The sequence below is a fragment of the Chelonia mydas genome, chromosome 1 (genome assembly GCF_015237465.2).
Source record: "Chelonia mydas isolate rCheMyd1 chromosome 1, rCheMyd1.pri.v2, whole genome shotgun sequence".
In the NCBI taxonomy this organism is placed as follows: Eukaryota; Metazoa; Chordata; order Testudines; family Cheloniidae; genus Chelonia; species Chelonia mydas.
The window spans coordinates 195,614,163-195,639,290 of NC_057849.1; the positions used below are offsets into that span (position 1 = coordinate 195,614,163).

General features: G+C 45.1%; 2 protein-coding genes and 1 long non-coding RNA gene across 9 annotated transcripts in view; 2 read left to right on the forward strand and 1 right to left on the reverse strand.

The window, feature by feature from the left end:
- Positions 1 to 3,657: 3,657 nt before the first annotated feature.
- ATP1B1 (ATPase Na+/K+ transporting subunit beta 1) lies at positions 3,658 to 24,333 on the forward strand. Its single transcript, XM_037908800.2, has 6 exons — positions 3,658 to 4,052; positions 8,870 to 8,998; positions 18,538 to 18,693; positions 20,357 to 20,541; positions 21,422 to 21,502; positions 23,006 to 24,333. The coding sequence occupies exons 1-6, from the start codon at positions 3,953 to 3,955 to the stop codon at positions 23,270 to 23,272; spliced, it is 918 nt and encodes a 305-aa protein (XP_037764728.1). The 5' UTR covers positions 3,658 to 3,952; the 3' UTR covers positions 23,273 to 24,333.
- LOC122464165 lies at positions 14,846 to 15,851 on the forward strand. Its single transcript, XR_006288087.1, has 2 exons — positions 14,846 to 15,409; positions 15,624 to 15,851. It is a non-coding gene; the product is annotated as an uncharacterized LOC122464165 (long non-coding RNA).
- The window catches only part of NME7 (NME/NM23 family member 7), a 155,924-nt gene continuing 154,609 nt past the window's right edge, over positions 23,814 to 25,128 (reverse strand). For all 7 annotated transcript variants that reach the window (XM_043538626.1, XM_037908768.2, XM_037908779.2 and 4 more), the window contains one exon: positions 23,814 to 24,422. In XM_043538626.1, coding sequence (XP_043394561.1) covers positions 24,390 to 24,422 — 33 coding nt within the window. In that variant the 3' untranslated portion in view covers positions 23,814 to 24,389. The remainder of the gene's footprint in view (positions 24,423 to 25,128) is intronic.

Here is a 25,128-nt window from a genome sequence, read left to right on the forward strand (position 1 = left end):
TTTCCATAACTCCTTCCTCCTGCAGCTAAACCTGTAGACATGGTGGATATCTTTGCACATTTTATCCTCAGCATTTTCAAAGGTCACTGTAGGCTCTTACTCTTTTGAAAATCAGATCATATAGTTGTGTGCTCAGACTGGGGAATAGCTGAGTGGCCAGGCAGGGGACAGGTGAATTTGTAACCTGTAATTTTCTAACTTGGGTCCCCATTCTGCAAACATGGAAGCAGCTGCTTAACTTTACACAACAGTGATACTGAATCCAATGGAACCATTCATGGATATAAACTTAAGCATGTGCATAAGTGTTTGCAGGATTAGGGGCCTTGGAGTGAAAGTTAGGTATGTGCCTTTTGAAATTATGCAGTGTTGGCCCCAGGATATTGGGGAAAGACAAGCTTTTGAGGCACACAGTTCTTAAGAAGAAAAGGAGTACTTGTGACACCTTAGAGACTAACCAATTTATTTGAGCATAAGCTTTCGTGAGCTACAGCTCACTTCATCGGATGCAAGTGAGCTGTAGCTCACGAAAGCTTATGCTCAAATAAATTGGTTAGTCTCTAAGGTGCCACAAGTACTCCTTTTCTTTTTGCGAATACAGACTAACACGGCTATTACTCTGAAACAGTTCTTAAGGTCTGCTTGTCTCTTACCAATAGAATTTGGTCCAATACAAGATTCCTCACCCACCTGGCCTTTTGCAATGCATTCTGAGTAGTTTTGTTTCCCTTTCGTTCTAGGTTTGGGATATGTGGTTATGGTTTCTACAGCCCTTCTTGATGCTGCTAAACCAACAAAGCTTTTCCTTGTAGGAGTAATAAAGCCTTGCTCTTGTATAGCATTTTTCAGCAGCAGATTTCAAAGCGCTTTACAGATGGGGAAACTGACGCATGGGTAAGTGAAGTGACTTGTCCAAGGTCACTCAGCAGGCCTGTGGCTTAATTTGGGAATGGAACCCAAGTATCTTGAATCCTAGTCCAGTGCTCTAACCAGTAGGCCAGATATGCTGTAACAGGGGATGCTGTAATTACCCAAACCCAAACATTACAAACACAGGAAATTCAGAGTTAAGGTTATTTAGAAGAAATCCAAACATGTTAAGGTTTGAGTGTCTTACATGTACATTTCATACCACCTTAACTCTGCTCCACAATGACACCATGCGATAACCATGTTTATGATTAAGGCCTATTAGTATTTAATAAGATTAAATTGATTTTTAATGACACATTTAATTTTGGTTTATACTCCCCCGCCCCTCCCTGAACAGCATCACTAGAGGGCAGAGTAAAAGTTGGTTGGAGCAGGTGCTACGTTGGTTGAGTGGGTGCTATGTTATTGAGGCAACATGATATGAAGCACAGAATACTGACTTGAGACTCCGGGGACTTGTGTCCTGTTTCTGCGTCGGCCACTGGGTGAGTCACTTCATCTTTTTGTGCCTTTGTTTCCCCATCTGTAAAATGGCCACAATGAGACTCACCTCCTTTGTAAAGCATTTTGAAGCCCCAGGATGAAAAGCTCTTATATACAGCTAAGTGGTGGTGTTAGCTATTGGTAATACAGTAAAGGCATGAGTACCTAGAGTGATGGGCCAGAAATTGCTGCTTAGGTTTTGGTGGGGGACCTGGCAATATTGAGTACTGGGCCAATTAGCAAGGGAAGATAGGTGGCAGGAGTGTGGTAGTGGTCAGTAAATGGTAGGGTGGGATAGGCTACAGGTGAGCCAATGGTTATTGCTGAGTATGGATACATAGGGCAATTGGCCTAGCATTGGGATATGGGCAGTGATTGCTGGCCCACACCTGCTCCATAGTGATGGTTCTGTGTGCAGTATTGATCCAGTCTCCGCTTACATGGACCCAGCAAGCTGAGATATGGCTTTGAAAAACAATCTTGTCAGTAGTTGTGGGCAGCTCTTCCTTCTCCCTGGCTGTGCTTAGTTTGACCATGTGCTCTCCAGTGTCCCTGAGGGGAAAGAGAGGAAAATAGCGCATATGTTCCTGAAGGTTAAACTGGGAGAAAATACTCTAGCCTGGTCCTTGCTGCTTTCTCTCACCCCTCAGATGGCATCCCCTTCCCCAATCTCTTCCTGATCACTACCACCGGTTGGTCTGGTCTGTTCATTGCAGACTCTACCCCCTGTCATACCTACCATCCTGTTGCAGACATTGTGGATGGCACAGTCCCTTTCTCCCCCTCCCCCTCCCCAAGCAGGGACGCATCCCCCACCTGGAGGGCAGACTCTGCCTTTCTCTCCTCCTCTTAACAGGTGTTCCCAGCACAAACACAGCATGGGGCATGTTATTTGCATTAAATATGCAATAGCTGTGTTTACCCTTGAATGAGCTGCAGCGCAGTGTGATTTAGAATGGAGGGTAGGAAAGAAAGATGGGAGGAGAAACCGCAAGAAGGGTACCCAGCATATCTTTGCTCTACTACACTCGCTGCTCAGCAGCAGGGCTGCTGCAGAAGTAGAGGCTCATGCAGAGGAGGCTGCATAGCAAAGAGAAAATGATTTTAAAGGGTGAGGGCATTTCTCTTCCTGCTGTCACCAGATAACACCCCTCTTCGGCCTTCTCCTAAACCCAGACCAGGCTGCAGCTGCTGCCAAAGACGAAGAGGAAGGATGTCCAGCATGTTGTCCTCCCCCTTGCCCGCCTAATGAGTCATAGCTGAGATCCCCCAGTGACAGGCACTATTGAAACACCTAAGCCTTGGTGTTCCTGGCATAGAATCAGGGGGTAGTACCCTTTTCTCCTTCCAGCCGAGTGGGCTGCTGTCCTGTGTTGGATATTCATGGGGGGATTCCCAAGGCAGGAGGTTGCAGCTGTGGCCAGAAGGGACTTCTCGGGCAGCTACTGTGCATGGTAGCTGTGGGCAGGCAGCGGTTGGGAGCCGAAGGGCTGCGAGAATGTGTTGGAGGCATGTGGGGCCCACAAGAAGGGGAGGTCGGGGGGGTCAGGCACTTTTAGGCCATGGCAGGGTTGTCCGCTGTCAAGTTTACAGATGGTAGTGCTGGGGGAGGTGTGGAGATGGTATGAAGGGCATTTCTCCCTCTCCCATCCCCCTTCGCAGCGAAGCTCCCGTCTGCAGCGCCACACGCCCTTGACCCCTTATCCCTCTCCCAGCTCCTCCTCCTCCTCCCCCTTTACATGCGAGGGCTCAGGTGTGCGGCTGGCGCCAGCCCTCGCCCCCCCCTTGTCTCAGGCCTCCGCCTCCCTTTGTCTAGCAGCCTGTGCCACGCCGCCTCCTTAAATGGCCCTCACCCTGCTCTGGTCTCTCACCCCCGCCTTCCCCTGCCAGCCTCCGGGCTGCAGCCACACCCCGCCCCGCTGAGCGGCAGGGGCCCCCTGGCCGCTTTCGATCTCCCCGCCCCCATCGCCTTCCGCTCCGCCTGGCGGCTGCTAGAGCCACCGCTCCCTCCCCCACCCCCGGGGTCTGCGAGGCTCTGGCCTGGCGCCCCCAGCAGGGCCCCGCCCCCCCATTACAGGTGGGGTCTCCCCTCGCGCCCGCTCTCCCTTGCAGGTGCGCCGGGGGGTGGGGGGGGGAGGGGAGGCTACAACCGGAGCCGCCTTGCAGGCCAGCCACGTGCTTCCCCCTCCCCCCTCCAAGCCACGCCCCCTCCCCCAATCCCGCTTTCATTGGCTGCGGGCGTTCGGTGGGCGGAGCCAGCCCCCGGGAGCCGGGCCATATAGCGCGTCGCGAGGCGAGGCTCCGGCCGAGCTCGTGTCCCCGGCCGGCGCGGTTCTGTGAGCGTGGCTGGGAGCCGGCGGCCCGCTTGCGTCCGACCTGCCCCGCGGCCGGCACCGGCCCGCAGCCCTCTCCGCCTGCAAAGCCGCGGCCGGGGCGTGCGCGGGAACCTGCCGGCAGGGCAGAGCCTCCGCTGTCAGGGGGCCAGTGGGATTTTCCCGTGTCACCTCCGCGCCCAGGCGGGGCCGCTCCCTCCCCCATGGCTCGCGGCAAGGCGAAGGAAGGCGATGGCAACTGGAAGAAATTCATCTGGAACTCGGAGAAGAAGGAGTTTCTGGGCAGGACCGGCGGCAGCTGGTGTAAGTGCTTCCCGGGCCCCGTCTCCGTGTGCGCCGGCCCCTGCCGCAGGGGCAGCTGCCGGAGCCGAGCCCTCCCCCCACCCCCAGAGCGGGCTGCGGGTCTCGGGTGGGTGGGTGCGTGGAAGGAGGCTGCCGGTCCCCTGCTAACGCGGCCCCGCAATAACTCGAGATAGAAAGGTGGTGGGGGCAAGGAATTGATTCCCTTGTTAATGGTAATCGGTTTAGAGCAAACTAGAGACCATCCCTCTCGCATCCGGATTAAAAAACACACCCCGAACTTTCTTCACTGGTCTGAAATGCTGCTTAGATGATGATGATGTTTTTTTTTTAAATCATCATCATCATCATCAACAACCGAGACTTGATTACGCCGGAGTGGATTTAATTTCAGGTTCCTTGCTGTGTTACCTTGAGCTGTTAGCTGATTTTGGGGCGGCTGGTTTCCTTCCTTCCTTTCTGGAAGAGATGCTGTATCGCTTGGGGGAGATACAGCGCTTATTGTTCCAGGCGGAAAGCGATTGTGTGTGGTGGTGTCTGATGTAGAGGAGGAACCTTGCCTCGTCTTTTGATCTTGCCCACACCCTGTTGTCCAGCCTGTTGCCTAGATTTGTCAGGGATGTTTGAAATCTGAAAGGCTGAGCTCCTTCCCCGCTGGAGAAAGCTGCTTGGGTGTTTGTCTTTTCCTGCAAAAGGTCATGCTGAAGGGCACTGATGTAGTTAAATCTGAGTCGTGACTGCGGTAGGGGTGGGGTGGGCGGCTGTGTGTGCGGGGGCGAACAACCCTACACATGCATACCTCTCGCTGTTTCCCACCATTCTCCTCTGCATCAGACCCTTTGTAGAGGAGCCAATGCGGCTGGCATGGTGTCTTTGGAGGAGGGCAGATTGTGGAGAGAGTCAGGAAAAGGGGCTCTGTTTAAAGGTTTTACAGGGATGGCCTCTGAAATTGAGGGTAGAGGCTTTTGTGTTACAAAGAGAGACTCCCTGGAATCTAGCTAGCTCGGTGGGGCTGCTTGGCTGGGGAAGCAAAGGGTTAATAATGCATCAGAGCTCAAGGTTAGTCAAGGTGACACCTCAAAGCAGGAGGTAACCAGAGGCACTGGGCTCTCTGGGCAAGGTCATCCAGTAGTAGGACATTGGGGTTTGGTTTTCCTGGATGTGTGGATGGTCCTCTTGGGTTTTATTTACTTTCCCCTCCCTGTCTCCATTTGGAGGAATAGCCTGCCTGAACTGGTGTGTGTGTGGGGGGAATGGAAGAGAGGAAAGGGCTGGGTGGGGAGGAAGCAGGGGAGACTCAGGAATGAGTAAGTCCTTGAAGCCGGTCTCCTAGCAACAAAATGTAACTTGAGTGAGACCATGAGGTGTACAATGGCTCAAATCTATTGCCGCCTCCTTCCCTTCTCCTTGCTGTGTTTCTCCCCACTCTTCCTCCTAAGTCAGAGGCAAGAAGGACCCCCACTTCTAGGTGCATCACAGGCTGCATTTCACTAACCAGACAGATACAAGGGGCTCTGTGAAGATCTAGGGCATCACTTCCCAGTTTTTCCTCCCTCCATCTTTTTGGCTCCTCTCTCTCGCTCAGTTCTCTATACAACCATATCTGTTTGCTTTTGGATTCTAATAGTCTGCAAGCTCTAGTTCATTTTAAGTTGACCCTGGAGGAAAGCAGCTCTATTTCTGTACAATAAAACAAAACACGAAATACGCAGTGATCTATAATTTGAGAAATGGTGTGTTTGGTTCCAGCTTGACCTAGCATGTGGCTGTTAGTCACTGTGTTTCTTTCCCACTTCCCAGTCAAAGTTACAAAAAAATACTGTTTAAAATATTTCAGTCCACTGTTTTTTGTTTTCTTTTAAACAACCAAGCATCAAAGATGGCGGTGACACCTCTTTTGTCTTAAACAAGGAATACATCTCTCAGAACTGAAGCGCTAGGCATGGTTGTCCTTGGGGAGAGGGCATTTTGCCCTTGGGCTCATTTTTACCTAGCTGCGGGCTCATTTTTACCTAGCTGCGTTTTAATCAGCAAACCTGGGCTCTGTTTATGAATAGTGAAACTGTAGAACTGGAAAGACTTTTTATCCACCCTTTCCATTCTTCCTTTTTTGGGTGGTTTAAGGAAGCTGAGTTTACATCAGAACCTGGGGGAAAAAATGTTTTTTTTACACTACCTCAATATAGCTGTATAAGCAAGAAGTATCATGTTTAATGTACTGATTACATATTGTACTATACAAATAGTACTTGGAGAGTTGTCTGTCTATATATGAATTTTAAAAGCCTTAGTCAGTTTTACAGTTGCTGCCAACCAAAGCTGGCCTGCCACCCTCATTGTTAAAGTCAGCCCCTGTTGACTGATAAACCGGATGTGGGGTTGCCATCTTTAGATTTGGCAGACAGAAGCATTAGGACACCGTGTAGGAGGCTTTCACTATATGCTTATGCGTAAGCAGAGAATTTAAATACGTTTACTGTGTGGGGCTTTACAGATGTGTAGGATGGGGTCCCTGCCACAAAGAACTTATACCTAAATATCTAGGGCCAGATCCCCATTGGTGTAGCTCCCTTAAAATCAGACAAAGCTATGACAAGTGTACATTAGCTGAGAATCTGGCCCATGTATTACACACCAACCTGTAGCAGGCACCTGTTTCTCATGTAAGCCCTTGTGCTTTGTCAGTGCATTTGCTTGATATTTCCTAGAACCCAGGCTGTGTACCTTGTAGAGATCTTTTTATGCTGTTCAACATATCTCCAACCAGGATGTTGTCAATACTACCTCCTGGTACTGCCCATTTGATGTGATCCAGGAAAAAAAAAAAAATCAAAGGCAAGCAAGCACATTGCAGACAGCAGCGCTCTTGTTTGGTGTATTACAACAGCACCTCCTTTGACTGGTCTGGAAAAAATTTCCAAATCTCTCTGACATCACAACCGTTTGCCTAGAGCTGCCTGGATACCAAAGAGTGTGATTAACTCTGAGTGTGCCAAAACATAGTGCTGCTGAGTTCAATTTCATGAACTTCCTGCTACCCTACCCCAGTGAGGAAGGAGGAAGTTTGAGGACAAGGCCCAACTATCTTAGTTTTTTCCGTTGTTTGTCCCACCCATTCCTGCTGTTCTTACTTTAAGAGACTGAAAATAATTAAAGCCAAAGAGAAGAGAATTGTATTTGAATTGGGCTGCTTTTCTATGGTAATTGAGTACAGGAAGAAAGCTTTCTTCTCTTGCACTTTGTCCTTCCTTCCCCCACTCCAGAGGGTTCAGAGAGTCTTTGTTTTTAGGGCCTGTCTACAATGGCACTTTACAGCTCTGGAGCACTGCAAGTTTCAGTGCTGTAAAGAGGCAGTGTAGACAGTGTTCCAGTGCTGGGAGCTATTCCCCTTGTGGGGAGGTGGGGTTTTTTTTTATAGCGCTGGGCCACGATTACACAAGGCACAGCGCTGACTACACATGAGATTACACAAGGCACAGCGCTGACTACACAAGCCACAGCACCGTAAGCTGCAACATCTGCTTAGAGTGACATCTGATTAGGACATTCTGAAGTCAAATAGGTCTCTTCTCAAATCATCTGTTGCCTCTAACTCTAGTTCACTTACTTGTGCATCTGATGAAGTGAGCTAAAAGCCTATGCTCAAATAAATTTGTTGGTCTCTAAGGTGCCACAAATACTCCTGTTCTTTTTGCGGATACAGACTAACAGGGCTGCTACTCTGAAACCTGTTACTTGTGCTTGTTACTGTTCCCTTTATTAGCATACAATGGCTTGGCATGGGCTGGTTTATCCTTTCTGTAGGCTGCCTGGTGATGCCTAGTACAGCATGTTACTATGCAGTTAATATTATTTGAGATAATCCTTGTAAACCAGTAACTGATATCCAGATTCCGAGTAGTGTTGTGTTCCTTTTTATTTTCTTGTGTGGTTATTTCAGTCCCCCTTTCCTTTAGACCAAAGATCTGGTTATATAATTGGCTGCTTCAGCTGGATGATGTGGTAATGCTGGGAGGTTTTTATTTATATAGGAATTGTCAAACCACAGTAATACAGGTGGCTTTCAGCACCTGGAACCAACCAGACAATAGCCAATATGAAGCCTAATTTTGCTCCTAGCAACCTCTCATTGTCCTGTGTGTGGAATTAGGCCCACAGTTGAAGATTGGGGTTGTCAAAGGATCCTAAAAGAATTAGGTACCCAATTCCCAGTGGAATTCAGTTGGGTTTGAACTGTGAATTCTTTGAAATTTCCAGCTCCAAGGCTCAATGCTAGCGAGCAGCTGATGTCCGTGGGCGTTGTGGAAGTGCTGAGCATCCTAAGGACAGGCACTTTAAGGATGTCCTTTACTACCACGCAGGCTTGCTTCACTGAAAATCAGTCCCTTATAATGCAGCACAGAGTGATGTTACTGGATCCACCAGGAAATAAGTCCCAAGCTTTAACCTTCACATGGTGGTTTTTTTTTTTGTTTTTTTGTTTTTGTTTTTAAATGAAAAAGTTGGCTCATAGTATCAATATGTTGGAATGTGATGTGAATAAAATCAGAAAATTGCTTTGTGTTTGTACAGCACCTAGCACAATAGGGTTCTGGTCCATGACTAGGACACCCAGACGCTACTGGGATACAAATAAACCATACAAAAACCACGTGCCACTTGCTAACTGTCATGACCATGATCCCTAGCTCAGTCCTCTTGGGCAATTTCAGTGTCACACTTAAGCGTGCTGGGTTTTCCTTCAGTGGTAGAAAAGGATGAAGTTTTGTGCTTAAACATGGCTGCGTCAAGGGCTTGATTGTTTCTCTGTTCTCTTGCAGTTAAGATCTTTCTCTTCTACCTGATCTTCTATGGCTGCCTGGCAGGTATATTCATTGGGACCATTCAAGTGATGTTGCTCACTATCAGTGAATTCGAACCCAAATATCAGGATCGAGTGGCACCCCCAGGTAATTTAAATCACAGGCCCATGCCTGACTTTACAAATCATTTCAAGAACAATAATTTTATTACTCGGCGTGATGATGGAATGCTGTTCCATTGCTGTGGCACGCAGCTAAAATGGACTGGTGCCTTATCGTGACTATCAATCAAGCATGTCTAAAAGTGGTGGGTATGTTCTCAACCTATGTTTACAGCATTGTTGTTTTTCTATTGAGTCTTAATGAGAATTAAATGTTGCATCACCTATAACATTTTCTGAAGTGAGATCTGAGTGTGCATGATTGGTTTTAATATAAAACCAATTAATGTAATGTGGTTTAGATGTTACGGCTGTCAGTACTCCTGGGTTCTGTTTTCATCTCTGCCACCTGATATCCAGTGGTGACCATGGACAATTTGCTCCACCTTTGTCTCTTTAACTCTTTTCTGTGAAATGGGGGAAATAATACCAATCTCTGAGGTTTTTAGAGGCTTATATAACTACTGCTCATAGATTCTTGGAAATCTGGGGGTGGAAAAGGGGAGTGTGTGTGTGAGAGAGATCTCTTGTTTGAATGAACAGCCTGTCGGTACTGGATGAAATACAGCCGGAGTTTAAAAAGAGAAAAATCAGTTAGGCAGCATCTCTGAACAGTTTGCATGAGGTAAAAGCAGAGAGAATGCCTTGGCAATGCAGCAGATTCCCTGCTTTGTCATATCCAGTCTATTATGCTGTCTGGCTCTTGTTAAGAGTCAGTGACTGGTAGGCCATGAGAGTGTAGGGGGAGGAGTCTTGCAACTTTCTGCTTTCCCACATTATAAATGACCTTGAGGCTGCTTGGCATTGGGGATGGTAACGATTTGTCTCTGTCTCTCACTGCTTGCTCTGAAAAACAGCTCAGAAGCTTTTAATAACAGTAGTATTTAAGTGATAATTTTGAGGCTGCTGGCAAGGCGCAAAGCTCTGGTGTCAGAGAGCATGCTGCAGCCTCACCAGGGGGTTAGCAGTGCAGTGGTAAACTATGTGGCTACGCTATATTCTAGCTAAGCAAGGACTATCATTCTAGCCCAGGGGGTACATGTACCCTGAGGTCTTCCAGGGGGTACTTCAGCTAATCTAGAGATTTGCCTAGTTTTACAACAGACTACATAAAAAGCACTAGCAAAGTCCATACAAACTAAAATTTCATACAGTGACTTGTTTTGTATTGCTCTATACATTCTACAACTGAAATGGAAGTACAATATTTATTTTATAATTGTATGGTAAAAATGAGAAAGTAAAAGCCATTTCTCAGTAACAATGTGCTGCGACACTTCTGTATTTTTGTGTCTGATTTTGTAAGGAAGTAGTTTTTAAGTGTGGTGAAACTTGGGGGTACACAAGAAGAATCAGACTCGTGAAAGGGACACAGTAGTCTAGAAAGGTTGAGAGCTACTGTTCTAGCCTATACAATATCACTCCAAGCAAAAATCAAAAGGCAGATCTTCCAGAAACCTCACCGCCAACATTTTAAAGGAAGTGTTTTCAAAGGATGAAACTTGGAACAAGAGCTAGAAACCAGCTGTATTTTTATGATGCCTCAGAAGGCGTAAACGTTGCACCAGGTGCTGAAACCTTGGCCTGAACCCATCTGGCGTTGACATCTGCAAGAGAGAACTGGTTGCTTTGGTCAATATTAGCAGCCCTTTCTTTTTTGATAGGGCACCAGAGGGGAAAATGGATAGTGTAGCATTAAGCATGGCTACTAGGATAATTAAGATAGAGCAGGCACTACATACCATATGCATTATTTTTGGTGGAGGAATCTGCTTTTAAAGAAGAAAAATGTTTGCCCCATGAAACTACATGGGAAAAATACAAGGTGGAGGAGAAATTTTGATGCACAGAGAGTTTGATTTTCAGGCTGCATCCATATTGACTTGCTGAATGATCTGATATCGCATGATCTACTTGTTGTAGCTAAACTTTTGCCAGTGTCTTCACTTTAATAGTAATTTTGGAGATCTACTTCTGAATTGAGATTAATTGTGAGCTGAAATTTTTTCATAAAACCTTAATCTAGAGAGCATTGACTAGTTTTTAAAAATGTTGACTGGATGTTGTGCAAATTGACCTTCAAAAATAAAAGAATTGGAAGGTGGGTTGGTTTCAAGACACCATTTTAATGTGTGTCATTAAAAATAAATCCACTTTGATTTCTAGAAACAGGTTGCAGGCATTGATTTTCTGAAGACCTGGGAATTTGAGCATGCAGACTAGACTCCCTGGGTATGCAGTGGGTCCAACATGACAACATTTTGCTTCACAGTCAAAATGGAATATCCTATAAATCTGTATATTACTTCCTTTTCCACCCCCTACTATGGGTGTTTCAAGCCCAAGACTTGTAAACCATTCAGTGCACTAGCGTTAAAGCCCCTGAATTGGGGGCAAGCATCCTTCTGTCTCTTGGAACCAGTTGATATTTGCTGTTCCTTGACTGGACAGTAGAGGTCACTTACACATTGGTAGGGAGTGAATGTACCTATGCCTGAAGCTTTTCCATCCTCATGCCAGCCTAGAAATAGTGTAGCTCTCAGCCTCAGCCCTCATAATAGCCACTAGTCTGACCTCTGAATATACCTTTTCAGTTATGGAAGTGTATGAGTTTATATCTCATCAGCTTTGCAAAATGGCCATGAAAGTTGACCAGCCCAGGCACAAAATCTCACTGGATCTTATCACAGTGGTGATGAATAAAATGGATTCCTGTCAAACAGGAAAGTGGACAAGTGGAATTTTGTGTGTTAGAGAGAGGGAGAATAGAAATTGCCTCTCATTGGAACCACTGTAGACTATTGGCTACATAAAATACGTGCTGTTCACTGGGGAATATTGATTTGTGCCCAGATATGTGGGGGGAGTGGTACAAAGTGACAGGGCCCCAGCAACTATAACTATTAAATGTACTTGTAATCCAGTACAATGGCAGGGTTACAGGACTGGGAGCTAGCAAAACCAGACTTCTGTCGCAGTCTCTGGCTGTGACCCCTTGGGCAAATCACATAACCTCTTTGTGCTATTTTGCAGATTGGGGAGGGAGAAATAAAACTTGTCCTTCTAAAGCACTTCAGAAAAGTTCAGAAGAAAATGCTAAATAACTGTTGTGCATTAGCCTCATTGCTCTAGCAGAAATGCTATTGCTGTTGTGAAATCGGAAGTCATGCTGCCCCTTACTGGGTGATACTGATGTGGGAATAGCTCCATTTCTTTACCAGATGGCATTAATATGCTAGTTACTGCTTGCATTTAACACAGCAGGGATATTCTGCTCACTCAGAGGCTAAATTACAGTTTCGTACCTCTCCATAAAATACTGCTTTTCTAGGGGGTTGTGGTGGAATCAAAGGCGTTCAACATTGCAACTACAGCAAACACCGATTCACTTTAAAAGTACAACAAGGAAAATGTATGTGGAATTCTAAGCCCTGTTTAAGCATGGTATTTGGTTAGAAATTCTGATATCTGTGTGATGGAATAGGACGTTTTGTCTTAAACCTCAGTGTAGTGTGCTGTAAAAATATTATCAGTTGAGTCATGTATTTCTGTTCTTGCTGTTTGATCCTGGCTGCAGGGGGCAGGGGTGGGGGGAAGGCCACTCCACACCTCACAGAGAAAAGACCCTCTTCAGAAACTGGAGGAAAGGACTCTTCTGTCAGATCATAGTGTTTAAAAATGGTTCCTGCCCCTTTAAATGGCTCCCTCCTGTGCCTGTGAGGTGGTGTAATGGAAAAGGCTGTTCTGGTACATAGTGATTGATTGGCTCACTTAGCTTACATAGCAGCAGTAAATTAAATAGAGGTCAGTGTATTTTAGGTGGTGAGTCTGCAACTGTCCTGGGGGCAGCTCTCTGCAGGAGGCAAGTAACATCTTTTCCCTCTGCCTCTTATCTCTTAAGAGTGGAATCTGTGAAGTCCAAACTGCAGAGGGCACCTGGTCACTCAGCGATGCAGCACATATCATTGCAGTTTGAGAAAGTGCTCATGTTTTCCTCAGTGGGAGTGGATAGAAGACTAGTGTGACACCAGCACATCAGGGTTTTAAATTCGTTCCATCTTGGTGTGGGGTTTAAGCTTACTAAACTAACAGGATCTTGAGGGTGGTAGCTTGCTAAGAATGACTGTGGGACTGTCTTGTGAATCTGTGTATGCAACATCCATCAGCACTTAAAAATGTGCCCTCTAAGCCCATGATTGTCTTTAACTGGAAATAGCGCTGTATTATGAAGCAACACTACTTAGTCAAAGTTCCTCATTTAAAGCCTTATTTCCAAACTACAGCGTTTCCTTCTTGAGTTGTTCTGCAGGGGAAAGGCCAGCACTTCAGACATGCTGCTTTTCTTCCCTTGCCTTTAATTTTGCTTCCCATCCCAGGTGTGCACACTGCTCTTACAGGGATGTTCATGGGCTGCTGGCTGCACTGCCCGCTCTTTAAGAGGATTGAAGCATTTATTTTGGGTGGTTGTAGGCTTGCAAAAATTAGAGGGATGGCAGACACAGTGAGAAGCGGTAGGTCTTAAGGTTGGGCCTCAACACTGTCTGTAACACAGGTGAGATGGGGAGGGGGAAAACCAGTGATTTAAAGAATCCTCACATTATCCCAGTGAAATTAACAGTAGTATTCCTGTTCCTCAAATAGGTAAAATGATGCACAAGATAGATTAAAGTCCCAAGTCACATAAGCACATGCTTCTCCTTAAACACAGGCTTAAGTGCTGATGAAATGAGTGTGACTTAGGAATTTCTTCTTCAGGGGAATTCTACTAAAAAAAAAAAAAATTTTGTGCACTTTAAAATTCTGCAAATTTTCTTTGCCAAAATAACACTATATAATCATGCCAGTTTCAGTTATTTTGGTAATTTATTTAAAAATGCCTGTAAGCAAGTATGTCTCTAAAAATACAGACACACACACAAATTCCCCCAGGAGTAGAGTTAAAGAAACCCTATGACAACCCAGTTCCTGTTTCTCTGCCCCCTACACCTCCCAGAGCCCAGCCGGGGGGGCCAGACGCTCACCTCCTATCCCCCCAGAGGCAAGCTTCAGGCCCCCTTCCCCCCAGCCCAGACAATCACATTCCCTCCCTCCAGAAGCCAGCCTTGTGGGGGACGGGACGGGACCCCTTGCCCAGACACTCTCACCCTCTTACCCCCCAGGGATCCAGAGGGAGAAATAGCCTGATGCTTGGTCCCAGGTTTGCACAGAGTTTTCTGTGTGCCATTGCCCCCTTCCTTCGGGGTGTGCTGGGAACTAAAGCTGCTGGGAACCCTCCAGTTCCTTCCCCTGGTCTTGTCTTCTATTTGTGAACTGAGCTCTTCCGGGTCCATCGGCCCCTATTGGTGGCCAGTATCTCTGCAGCCCATTTCGGGGGGGAGGGAGGGAGGGAAATTCTCCACCATTGTGCAGTGGTGCAGAATTTCCCCAGGAGTGTAAACGTGCTTAAGTGCTTTGCTGAACTGGGGCCTTAATGACTTGAGCCAAGGCCACAGGATGAGCCATTAGGAATAATTTCTGGTCTCCTATCCTTCCTAGTGTACTAGCCACTAGGTGCCAATTAAATATTGGAAGTTGGACAGAAGAGCCAATGGCATCTTTCTGATGTAGGGCAACAGCTCTCAACCTTTCCGGACTACTGTCTCCCTTTCAGGAGTCTGATTTGTCTTGTGTACCTCACTTAAAACCCTCACCTTAAAAGCTGCTTGCTTACAACATCAACATAAAAAGACAAGTTTCAGAGTAGCAGCCGTGTTAGTCTGTATCCACAAAAAGAAAAGGAGGACTTGTGGCACCTTAGAGACTAACCAATTTATTTGCGCATAAGCTTTCGTGAGCTACAGCTCACTGCATCCGAAGCAGTGAGTTGTAGCTCACGAAAGCTTATGCTCAAATAAATTGATTAGTCTCTAAGGTGCCACAAGTCCTCCTTAGGAGGACAAGTGTCATAGCACACTGTGACTGAGAAATTGCTTGCTTTTATTTTTGCTATATAATTATAACCATTTTTCTCACATGTCAAAAGTGAGCTTGAATGGTGGGCTTAACTGACCACTAGTGTGCAGCTACATTGTTATCCCTTTGTTTAGTGGCTTTAGCTTGATATTGGGTGGTGGGGTTTTTGCTTTTTCTTGTTTTTTTGCTTCAGCAGTAGAGTTTTCTGTGAGTCATGTGCCCTAAATAAAGTATAGCTTGAATGGTCTAACGACAGACTGTAGCGTGTACTTTACAGCTTCTATACAAAGGCGTTTCACAATATTCTGCTATGCTTCATTTGTGTTCTCAGTTCCCTGGGTGAGGGGAGGAAGGGGGTGAGTGACTTCTCTCCAAGCTTAAATCAGTTGAGAAGCTAATGGTGTTGCCTGAAGCCCACATACAGAGGGCCACCTTAAATAACTAGGTTTCAGAGTAGCAGCCATGTTAGTCTGTATTCGCAAAAAGAAAAGGAGTACTTGTGGCACCTTAGACTAACGAATTTACTTGAGCATAAGCTTTCGTGAGCTACATGATGCATGCATCTGATGAAGTGAGCTGTAGCTCATGAAAGCTTATGCTCAATACATCTGTTAGTCTCTAAGGTGCCACAAGTACTCCTTTTCTTCTTAAATAACTAGTGTGTTTCACCAGCTGATGAGGAGGAGGACTGGGAGGGAGGGGGTTAAAAGCTACTTGCTGTCACACACTATATTTAGCAACGAGGGTTTTGTGTGGATACCAAAGTTAAAGGTTCCTAAAAAACAAATGATTGTCAGACTCTTATACAAGCAATTGTAATTTTGATAGGATTTAATTCTGCCAGTGGGGAAGGTAACTTTAGTTCTCAATTTGCAACATAACCCAACCCCGGGCAAAATATATGAAAGGGAGAACTAAGAGAGAAGGTTAGAACTTCTTCCTGAAATAAAACTTGAAACCATGAGCTCTGCTCACTGGCTGTCTACCTATCTTTGGCTGCTAGGGGCTGCCCTCAGGGAAACAAAGCAAATCTTTGTCTCCTAGGTTACAAATTCCAACTTTGGGAGGAGGGGATGGGGGACACTAAGCAGTAGTACTCAACTGGCTTTGAAAGACCTGATAGAATTGTGAGCCCATGTAGGCAGCAGAGTAGCTTCAGCCTGCATTGGAGGAAATTATTGTTGTTGGCAAAACATTTGTTTGAAAGTTCTCAAAGCAGATGCCACTTTGCTGCTATGCTGTGCTCACTAAAGCGAAGGCAGTGGACTGAATGCAACCAGGAATCCTAATGATCGCAGGGTTTGCAGCAGAGGGCACCACAAAAGCAGCGTGAACTCTAGTTCCCATTATTTTAAACTTCAACATTAGTCACGCATCAAGGCATTCAATTAAAATGTGACCTGGACCTCATGCGAGTGCAAATATTTAATAGAGTTTTGTAATGACTAAGGGAATGGTTTTCCCTTTGACTGTGTGGGTAACTTCCGTATATTAATTCCCCTCTTCTCCCCCCCCAATATCCTTGCCCTTTGGGTAATAGACAGAGCAGAGCTGGTTATGGAATCCAGAATTCTGGCCCCCAAGGCAGTGTTCTAACCAAGGGATGATGTTCCCATTTACCCCATTCAATGAAATGTGTCTGACCAAAGAGGCAATCAGCGCTGTTTCTGTGCAGAAAGCCCGGAAGAGATCAGTAAGAGGGAAAACACAATGCTTTCTAGAAAGCCCAGATAATGATTTGACTCTGCTCTGAGCTCATGATGCGAGTAAATGTCACTTGGCTAGCGTGGTAATTCCTGCACAGCATAGGAGGGGAGGGTTATAAAGTGCAGAGGCCATGTGGGGCTGGAGAAGTGTTCTGGATGCCTGGTGGATGATCAGTTGTGCCCCCACTTCCACATAGTGTAGGATCAGAGGGCAGACAACTGTGTGGTCTTAGTGATATGTCTGAACAATTCTTGTTGCTGGGATCACAGCAGGCTTGCAGTTTGGCGTAGCCTAACTTCCAGCCCCAGCACTCCAGTGTTGTTGCTTCTGTCAGCCTAGCTGCCTCTACACTGGGGCTTGGTTCAACCTAACCTTGGTACTCGGGGTGCAAAACCTTCGAAGCCCTCAGCGACATAGCCAGGTCGATCTTAGTTTTAAGAGTAAACCAATGCTTAGTCGTGGAACGTTACCATTTCAGGCTTGTAAAAATGAAATTTCTACTTAACCAAAGAATGGAGCCTTATCTGGTACAGATTTTCCTCCTGTGCTCCATCATTCACCATGGGAGGGAGACTTTGTCCTGATGTCAAAATAGATCTTCCCGGTCTGGTTTAATTCAAGGCTGCAGTCCACATCCCTCTTCATGAATTAGGAGTGTGCCAGGGAAGTGTGAAATCTTGGTAGCATTTTGAGCTGAGGTTCGAGAGCAGTTACACCCAGACCATTTTTTTTCTTTCTTGCTAGATGTGAGAGGACAATGATCAATCTTCTTTGCTCTACCTCTCCTGGGCCAGAGTTTCCGAAGGCCGTAACCCAAAAGCCAAGGGTGTGTCATTTTGAAAATGCACTCCTCTATCTCCAGGCTCTGGAGCTGTTCTTGAAGGGCAGAAGCAGAGTAGTGGGTTCTTCAGTTCCCTCAGGTAGTATCTGAACTTTGGCCCATGTCTCAGTCTGTTAGCAGAGGCACCCCCAAATCACTAGTTGCTTCCGAAAATCTTGGCTTTGGACTGCTAGCACTACTCACTAACCTGCGTTATTTCCTAAGTCTATGTTTTTTCCTAGTGGATTCTAGACATTTTCTTAGAAACCTCACCATCTTCCAAGCCTTGAATTGTTCTGTCCGCCAGAGCATTGTAACCATTGAGTAGAATTCTCAAAAATACCTAAATGACATTGAAACTCAGTGGGACTTTGGCTCCTAGCTCATTTAGGCACTTTTGGAAACTTGTCTAGAATCCATTTGAGGTATCTCGGAGCCTAGGACAACTCTGTGCTCCTCCTTACTTACCTTAAGGCCCAGTTCAGGAAAGCACCTAAGCACATACTTACTCCGAATGCTTTCCTGAGTTGGAGTGTTTGGGAGGTGTCTTGAGCCAGCACGCTTGGGCTGTGCACCGTCCGCTCTTGTTCTGCTGTACGCTAATCCACATCAGGCTGTGTCCAGCCTCCATCTTGTACAGTTGACCCAGGTCTGTGCTGGATTAGAGTGTACACAACTGGTGGGGAAGTAACAGTGCCAGATACCAATGAAGCTGTAGGCTAGTAGGCTGTGTACTGCATGCTGGAATGTTGAGTATATTTAAAAAAACAACTTGTGCAGTGGCCCAAAACGCTGCCCCTGCCACTATTGTCGGGATGGTGTTTTGGGCCATTGTTGGAAGCAATGACTGAGCTGTGTCTTAAACACAACACCTCCAAGTGAGCTAAAATCTGAAGAACTTCAGTGTCTGTTGGTTGTGCAGACTCTGAAATCTGAGTCATGTAGCAGTTTCTAGAAGAACAGACTCTTTCATGCACTATACATGTTGCCTTGATCATGTGACTTTTGGGTGTTTATAATTTTTTTTTCTCCTTCTTGCTCCTTAGGACTGACCGTAATCCCCCGAGTACTAAAGACAGAAATTTCCTTTAGTATTTCTGATCCCAAAACTTATGAAGCGTATGTGGCAGGCCTTAACGAATTCTTGAATGCCTACAACAATGATCAACAAGCCAACAATATGATATTTGACGATTGCCCTGGTAAGCAGACTCCTGGATATGAAGTTCTGATTGTTTTCACGTAGCTGAAGGCTCTATTAGCCACCCCTCTCCTAAATGCATCCATCAAAGAATCCAGATAATACTGGCCATTGTTGATGGTGTTGGTATAAGCCCTGTAGAATATCTTTCGTAGCGACCAACAGCATGATGGTTAACTTTAGACTCTCCAGCTAATTAGCTGGTCTTGAAGTTGCTCATGACTGCCTGTTGTCCAAGTAGAATGCATGAGACAGTGAGCTTTGCTGTCCAGCTCTGACAAGCTTATGGGTGGGATTGTGAAAGCACTGAGCACTGGCCAACCTCTGCTCCCCTCAGAGACAATAAAGGGTTTTACTGCTGTCTTCAGTAGGAGCAGGGGTAGGCCAGTGCTTAGCAAATTTGACAGTTCCACCCTATGTGCCCAAATCAAATTAAGAATTCAAATCCTCGTCTCCAAAAGCTATTAGTGTGGGGAAGTGTCCCTTTCCATGGCCCCTGGGGTGTACTAACAAACTTAAAAAAAACGCTGAAAGCACTGTTGAATCTCTTTCCTTCTCTACATGGTCTGAAGGGAAATCTGTATTTAAAGCATTTCTTCTAGACTTGCTCCTCCTCCTCTGCTCCAACAGCCAGCCAGGGGAGAGGTCATTACCTGGAAGCCATTTAAATCCTGACACCAGCAGAATATTTTCTCTAAGTAGAGAGAGTGTGGTGGCTGCTCTGGGTCTTGACCCAAACCAGATCACTAGGCTCAAATACATAGCAAGTAGCCTTTCCAGTAACACTAGCCCACGTGTATTTTTCTGTAAGTCCAAAGGCCTAAAACTCCCATCATTGTCTTTCCATTGTCATAAATGGAACAGGTCACAGATTGTCGGTAGGTTTGTTTTTAAAGTGGGCTTAAAATGCTTGTAAGTTGTTTCAGATCCCCACCCTCTACCAGAACATCTCAATTATAGAATCCACATCTCAGTGTCCTTTGCAGTCTAATTTTCGGGGCCAGATCATGGAGCTATGCAGATTTACACCAGCTGCATGGACTTCAGCAGCTGTAAACTGGCATAATGCCACTGATCACCTGTCCCTCGGGTCAGAGTCAGAATGTTTTGAGCTTCCTTCCCTTCTGCAGTTGATGGCTTCAGCTAACACCTAAAGCATTGCTCTAAATGCATCTCCCTGTTCTTTTTTAAGTGTGATATCAACTCTTGTAGGGGAGAGAGCCCTGATCGCTTAAAGGGGAGCCTTTTCTCCTAACGTAATTCAGCAAAGCACCTGTAATGGACTGCATGTAGTGTTGACTTGAAGGGAGATGTGTGTGTTGGAGAGAATATATTTCTGACCGAATCCCTCCTGTGACCCAAAACCTCACCCAAAAAAATTAGAAGCAGCCCATGCACACACTCATTCGAGGAAAAACACCCAGTAGAAAATAGACTTGCCATGTTCAGTAGAGCACTTGTCACTGAATGGCTTGGTGCAGATCCATGAAGTCAGTCTGTAGAAGGTGGTGTCTGTTTAGTTTTGATTACTACTAGACCAGGGGGGAGGAAAGGGATTCCAATCCCAGGGAAATGCTCACAGGAATGTTGCTTTTCTTCTCAAAGCTTTCAAGCATGAGTTCATGCTGCATGTAAGTGTGTTGGCTTTCTGCCCCTCCCCCCAGAAAAACCTGAAGACTACATCGACCGAGGAGCATTTAATAATGGCCAGGGTCAGAAAAAAGTCTGCAGGTTCAAACGTGAGTGGCTGGAAAACTGCTCCGGAATACTTGATACCAGCTATGGATACAAAGATGGAAAACCATGTGTTGTCGCCAAGCTCAACAGAATTCTAGGCTTCAAACCAAAGGCAAGTGCTTCTTTTCTCTTCCTAGTAATTTGGGGGAAGTGATTTCATAGCAGGAGCAGGGGACTGGTCTTGGAAAAGCTATTTACTCCGGACTCTTCTCTATAAAATGGAGATATTAATGTCTACCTTGCAGGGTGGACGCGAGGCTTAAATAATTCGTGGAAAGTGCTGTAAGAGCCTTCAATGATAGGTGCTATGGAAGCACATTGCAAATCGAGTCTCTTGATGCATCACCTTGGTTCAGGACTGCCAGTTGCCTTCCCCAGTTCAACCACTCAAGTTCTAGGCTGACTCTCTGGCACTGTACCAGAAAGCAAACTCCCATGTGGGCTCTGTGCCATTCCTCCATTATCTGTGATACGTACGCTTTCCACAATACCTTTAGGAGATTTGCTTTGCCCTTTGACCACAAGCATTTATTGGGGGAGGGGTGTTCTCTCAGGCTGTCAAGCTTAATCTACTACTAAATTCACTAAGAGGAATTTTTTTTTTTAACTGCATCTGAACTGCAACTACCCTGCCCCCCTCAGGAAGTTGTCTGTAAAGCTTCTCTTGTTGGCAGATTCAGATTATTGCTGGTGAATTGGTGGCTTCCATGGTCACTTGCTCACAGTAATGACTTAAAATCATTGCCAGCCTGAGCTGGCTTTGAAACTGTGATCTAGAAGCAAATCTGGCTCCTGCCAATAGTCGTCCTCCCTCCCCATGTCCCCTGGGACTTTTACACACAAGGATGAGGCCATTTGTTGGCACAGTTCTGAATTTCAGGAAGACATGCTGGAAACTAATCAATGTGCGTGTTTTCAATGGAGTGAGTCTGAAGAGCAAAGAGATTGTCCAGTGTGAAATGTAACACTTGCTTGTTCTGGGTTTCTTTTAGCCTCCACTAAACGACAGCCTCCCTCCCGAGATGATGGGAAAATACAATCCATATGTCATCCCTATTCATTGCTTTGCCAAGGTAAGTGGGAAAGTGTGTCCATGCCTTTCACACAAGAGACTGATCACGTGTCAGGAATCAAATTTCCTCCAAAGCCTAAAAGTAAAATTTTGTGAATGTGCAATGAACTCGGGCCATGAAAGGGCAGAGCAAGCCAAAACCATAATATACACCATGCCAGTTTTGTATAAGCAGAGACTCGTGCTTCTAAGCCATGGCCGTGGGAGGACATGTACATTCAGTGATGCTGTTTGTTATCCAGGAGCTTCTTTCTCTGGCCCCAGTTCTCTTAGGGTAGGTCTACACTACCTGCTGGATCAGTGAGTAGCGATCGATAAATTGACACCTGATATATCGCATCTAGTCTAGATGCGATAAATTGATCCCTGAGTGCTCTCCTGTCAACTCCGGAACTCCAGCACTGCGAGAGGCACAAGCAGAGTTGACGGGGGAGCGGTGACAGTCGACTCACCGCAGCAAGTCGATCTAGGTACATTGACTTCAGCTAAGCTATGCTTATAGCTGAAGTTGTGTACCTTACATCGACTCTTCCTCTCCCCTCTCCGCCCCCTCTCAGTGTAGACCTGGGCTTAGATTGGTGCAGATTGACTTAAAAAGGATATTTTAAAAAGTGAGCATGCTTCAATCCTGAGACAGGAGTCAAGTCTTAATGCTCATTCGCTCCTTGAGCTTTCTGCTGACAAATGATGCTCCCCCCACCTTGCCATTCCTTTTGACAAGGATATCTTCCCATTAGGAATTGGATTGAGGCAACTCATTTCACAAAGGTCAGTGAACAACTAATAATGACTGAATGTTGTCATTGACCTGATCTCTGGGAAAGGTGATCTAGAAATGCCTAAAAGGCACTCCTCCTCTTCTCCCCCCCCCCCCCCCCCCCCCAAATCCTTTCAGCCATCTATTCCCCAAAAGCAAGGTCTCTTCCAAATAGCAGTATCCTCCCCCTGGGGTAATTCATTTACTCAAGCAGGAAATTTGTGGAGAATAATGCTAACTGAAAAAGGCAGAATTTTTTATTTAAATCTGTCCAAAAATTTTAAATTGAACTGCCAGAGGCACAGCAAGCTTTGCCAATTTTTGGGCCAGTTCTAAGAGGGAATTATTAGAATTCAGGATTTTCCTGTACCCTCTGCTGTAGATAACAATGAGTGGCCAGGGAACAATAATGCTGATCTTACCAAGCAGCTGGAAAACAACTTGAAGTTCTGTGGTGACATAATTTGAGTGTTTTTGTGGAACTATTTCCCTTATTAAAGGTAAATAGGATTGGATTATGTTCATTGATTTATTTAATTGCCCACATTCTACTACTGTGTAGCTGTCCTTAGCGATACTGAATTGGTTGGAATGAATGAAGGTAACTTTATTGCACTACCCAGCACAGAAGTCACATGGTGATGGCCAAGGAGGGTTCAGATAATCAGGTTGGATGGGGGTATATAATAGTGGGGAATATTTACAAAATGGGGTTTGGACAAGTGGTTTTTTTCCCCCTTTCTTTAGAAAGAGGAAGATGTTGACAAAGTTGGCACCGTTGAATATTATGGGATGGCTGGCTATGCTGGCTTTCCTCTACAATATTATCCATACTACGGCAAGCTGCTCCAGCCACAGTATCTCCAGCCTCTCCTGGCAGTGCAATTCACTAACCTGACCTTAGACATGGAAGTGCGTGTGGAGTGCAAGGTCTATGGTGAGAACATCCATTACAGTGACAAAGACCGTTTTCAGGGACGTTTTGAAGTGAAATTTGACATAAAGAGCAGCTGATCATAAGCACAATTTTCTTTTCTCCCCTCCTAGCCATTTAAAAAGTAAAAAACCTACTAGTCTTGAACAAACTGTCATACGTATGGGACCTACACATAATCTATATGCTTTACACTAGCTTTCTGCATTACTAGGTTAGAATGTAAACTTCAAGTGTAGCAATAGTGACAAAATATTTATTCTACTGTAAATGACAAAAAAAATTGAGCCTTGGGATGTGCCCATTTTTACTGTAAATTATGATTCCATAACTGACTTGTAGTAAGCAGTGTTTCTGGCCCCTAAGTATTGCTGCCTTGTGTATTTTATTTAGTGTACAGTACTATAGGTACATACTCTGGTCATTTTTCAAGCCATGTATTGTATCTGTTTTCTACTTCCGTGAGCAAAGATTTTTGCTGCCTGAGGTGTAAATACTCAATGGGACTAGAACTGGCATGGTACTTTATTTTTTCCGTTTAAAGATAAAGGCCCACCTGTGAGATTATTTAACAGCACTCCATAGATCCTTTTTATTTTCCTGTGGTGTAAGGGTATTTTATTTGGAGGGGTGGCAGGGGAAACTAATTTGAGTTCATGACTAAATAAAAAAGGTGATTGTGTACTGTGCTCCGTAGTGAATGCTCTTTCCACCCTCATCCTCCACTATGTTGTGAGAGACCTGAGTCAGGCTAGCCCCACCAGTGATGACTGATGATTATTTGCTTTGTGTATACTTTTTTTTCCCCCTCCTGCTGGCAGCATCACACCATGTGGTGCTAATGTCTTTATTGAATGTTTTAACCATTTTCATGGTGGAAGATTTTATATTTATGCAGTTGTACAATTTTATTTTTTCTGCAAGGAAGTGTAATGTATGAAAAACCAAAGTCACTTGTTTGAAAATAAATCTTTATTTTGAACTTTATAAAAAGCAATGCCGTACCCCATAGAATGGTGTTAAATGTTGTCTAAAGTGTAAAACTCTGTTCTAACATATGTAATAAATAGCCAGGAGCACAGTGCTCTTGCTCTTGTATTTCAGTCAGGTTAAAACATTGGACAATAAATGAATGAACACATCTCTCCTCGTGTCAGTCTTTCGTTCAGGAACCCAAGATAGTTCCATGTTCTGCTGTCAGTTGTCCAGAATCTTGAAAAAGTACTGGACCTGTAAAAGACACACGTTAACAATAGCATCAGTGTGAATCCAGCTGGAACTCTGAAACAAATCAACTGTACTTGGTTTGCAAGAAAAAAATCTTGGCTGTATTTAGGGGGTAAAAACCCTGAATGTTCCTGCAGTTAGTAAATACAGCTATAGCCAAGTCAAGTACTATTTTTCTATAACTTTAATCGGAAGTGATTGGTTTTAGCACTCTGGTCTTTCCATAATTCCCTTGCAACAGTAAAAATAAGATGTTGATATTCAAAAAGTTAGCTTTAAAATCCAAGTCAACATCCTATCAAAAGTAAATATCCTTAAATTAAGTTCTAAAGCAGCACTTTTCTTCTCTGTGTGATGAAATTAACATTTACTGACAATCATATCCTTCCAAGCCTATTTATTTTACTTCTAGGATCTCAGTGCCATTTTTAAGTTACATTTCAAAATGTAGGCCTGCAGGTTCCTCTCTCAAACAGGTCAAAAACTTTTGAGTTTAGGAAAGGTAAGGGCTCCTACATATTGTATGCTGTGCGTACATCAACTGTTTTAGACCATATTAACAGAGCAGCAGGGGTTGTGCACTAATCTAACAGGAGTAGCTGAAATGTAAATGTAGTGCTTACTGACCAACAAACCTGTACTCCAACTTCCTTAGCACCTAATGCACCTTTAAGGCTGAGTTGACAGTCTAACACCCTTCTAAAAATGT

Excerpts from the sequence above, each read along its gene's own strand:
- ATP1B1 (XM_037908800.2), top strand. The coding sequence starts at position 3,953 with ATGGCTCGCGGCAAGGCGAAGGAAGGCGATGGCAACTGGAAGAAATTC. Across the intron at positions 4,053-8,869 it reads CAGGACCGGCGGCAGCTGGT|TTAAGATCTTTCTCTTCTAC; the intron begins GTAAGTGCTTCC and ends GTTCTCTTGCAG. Across the intron at positions 21,503-23,005 it reads CTATTCATTGCTTTGCCAAG|AAAGAGGAAGATGTTGACAA; the intron begins GTAAGTGGGAAA and ends CCCTTTCTTTAG.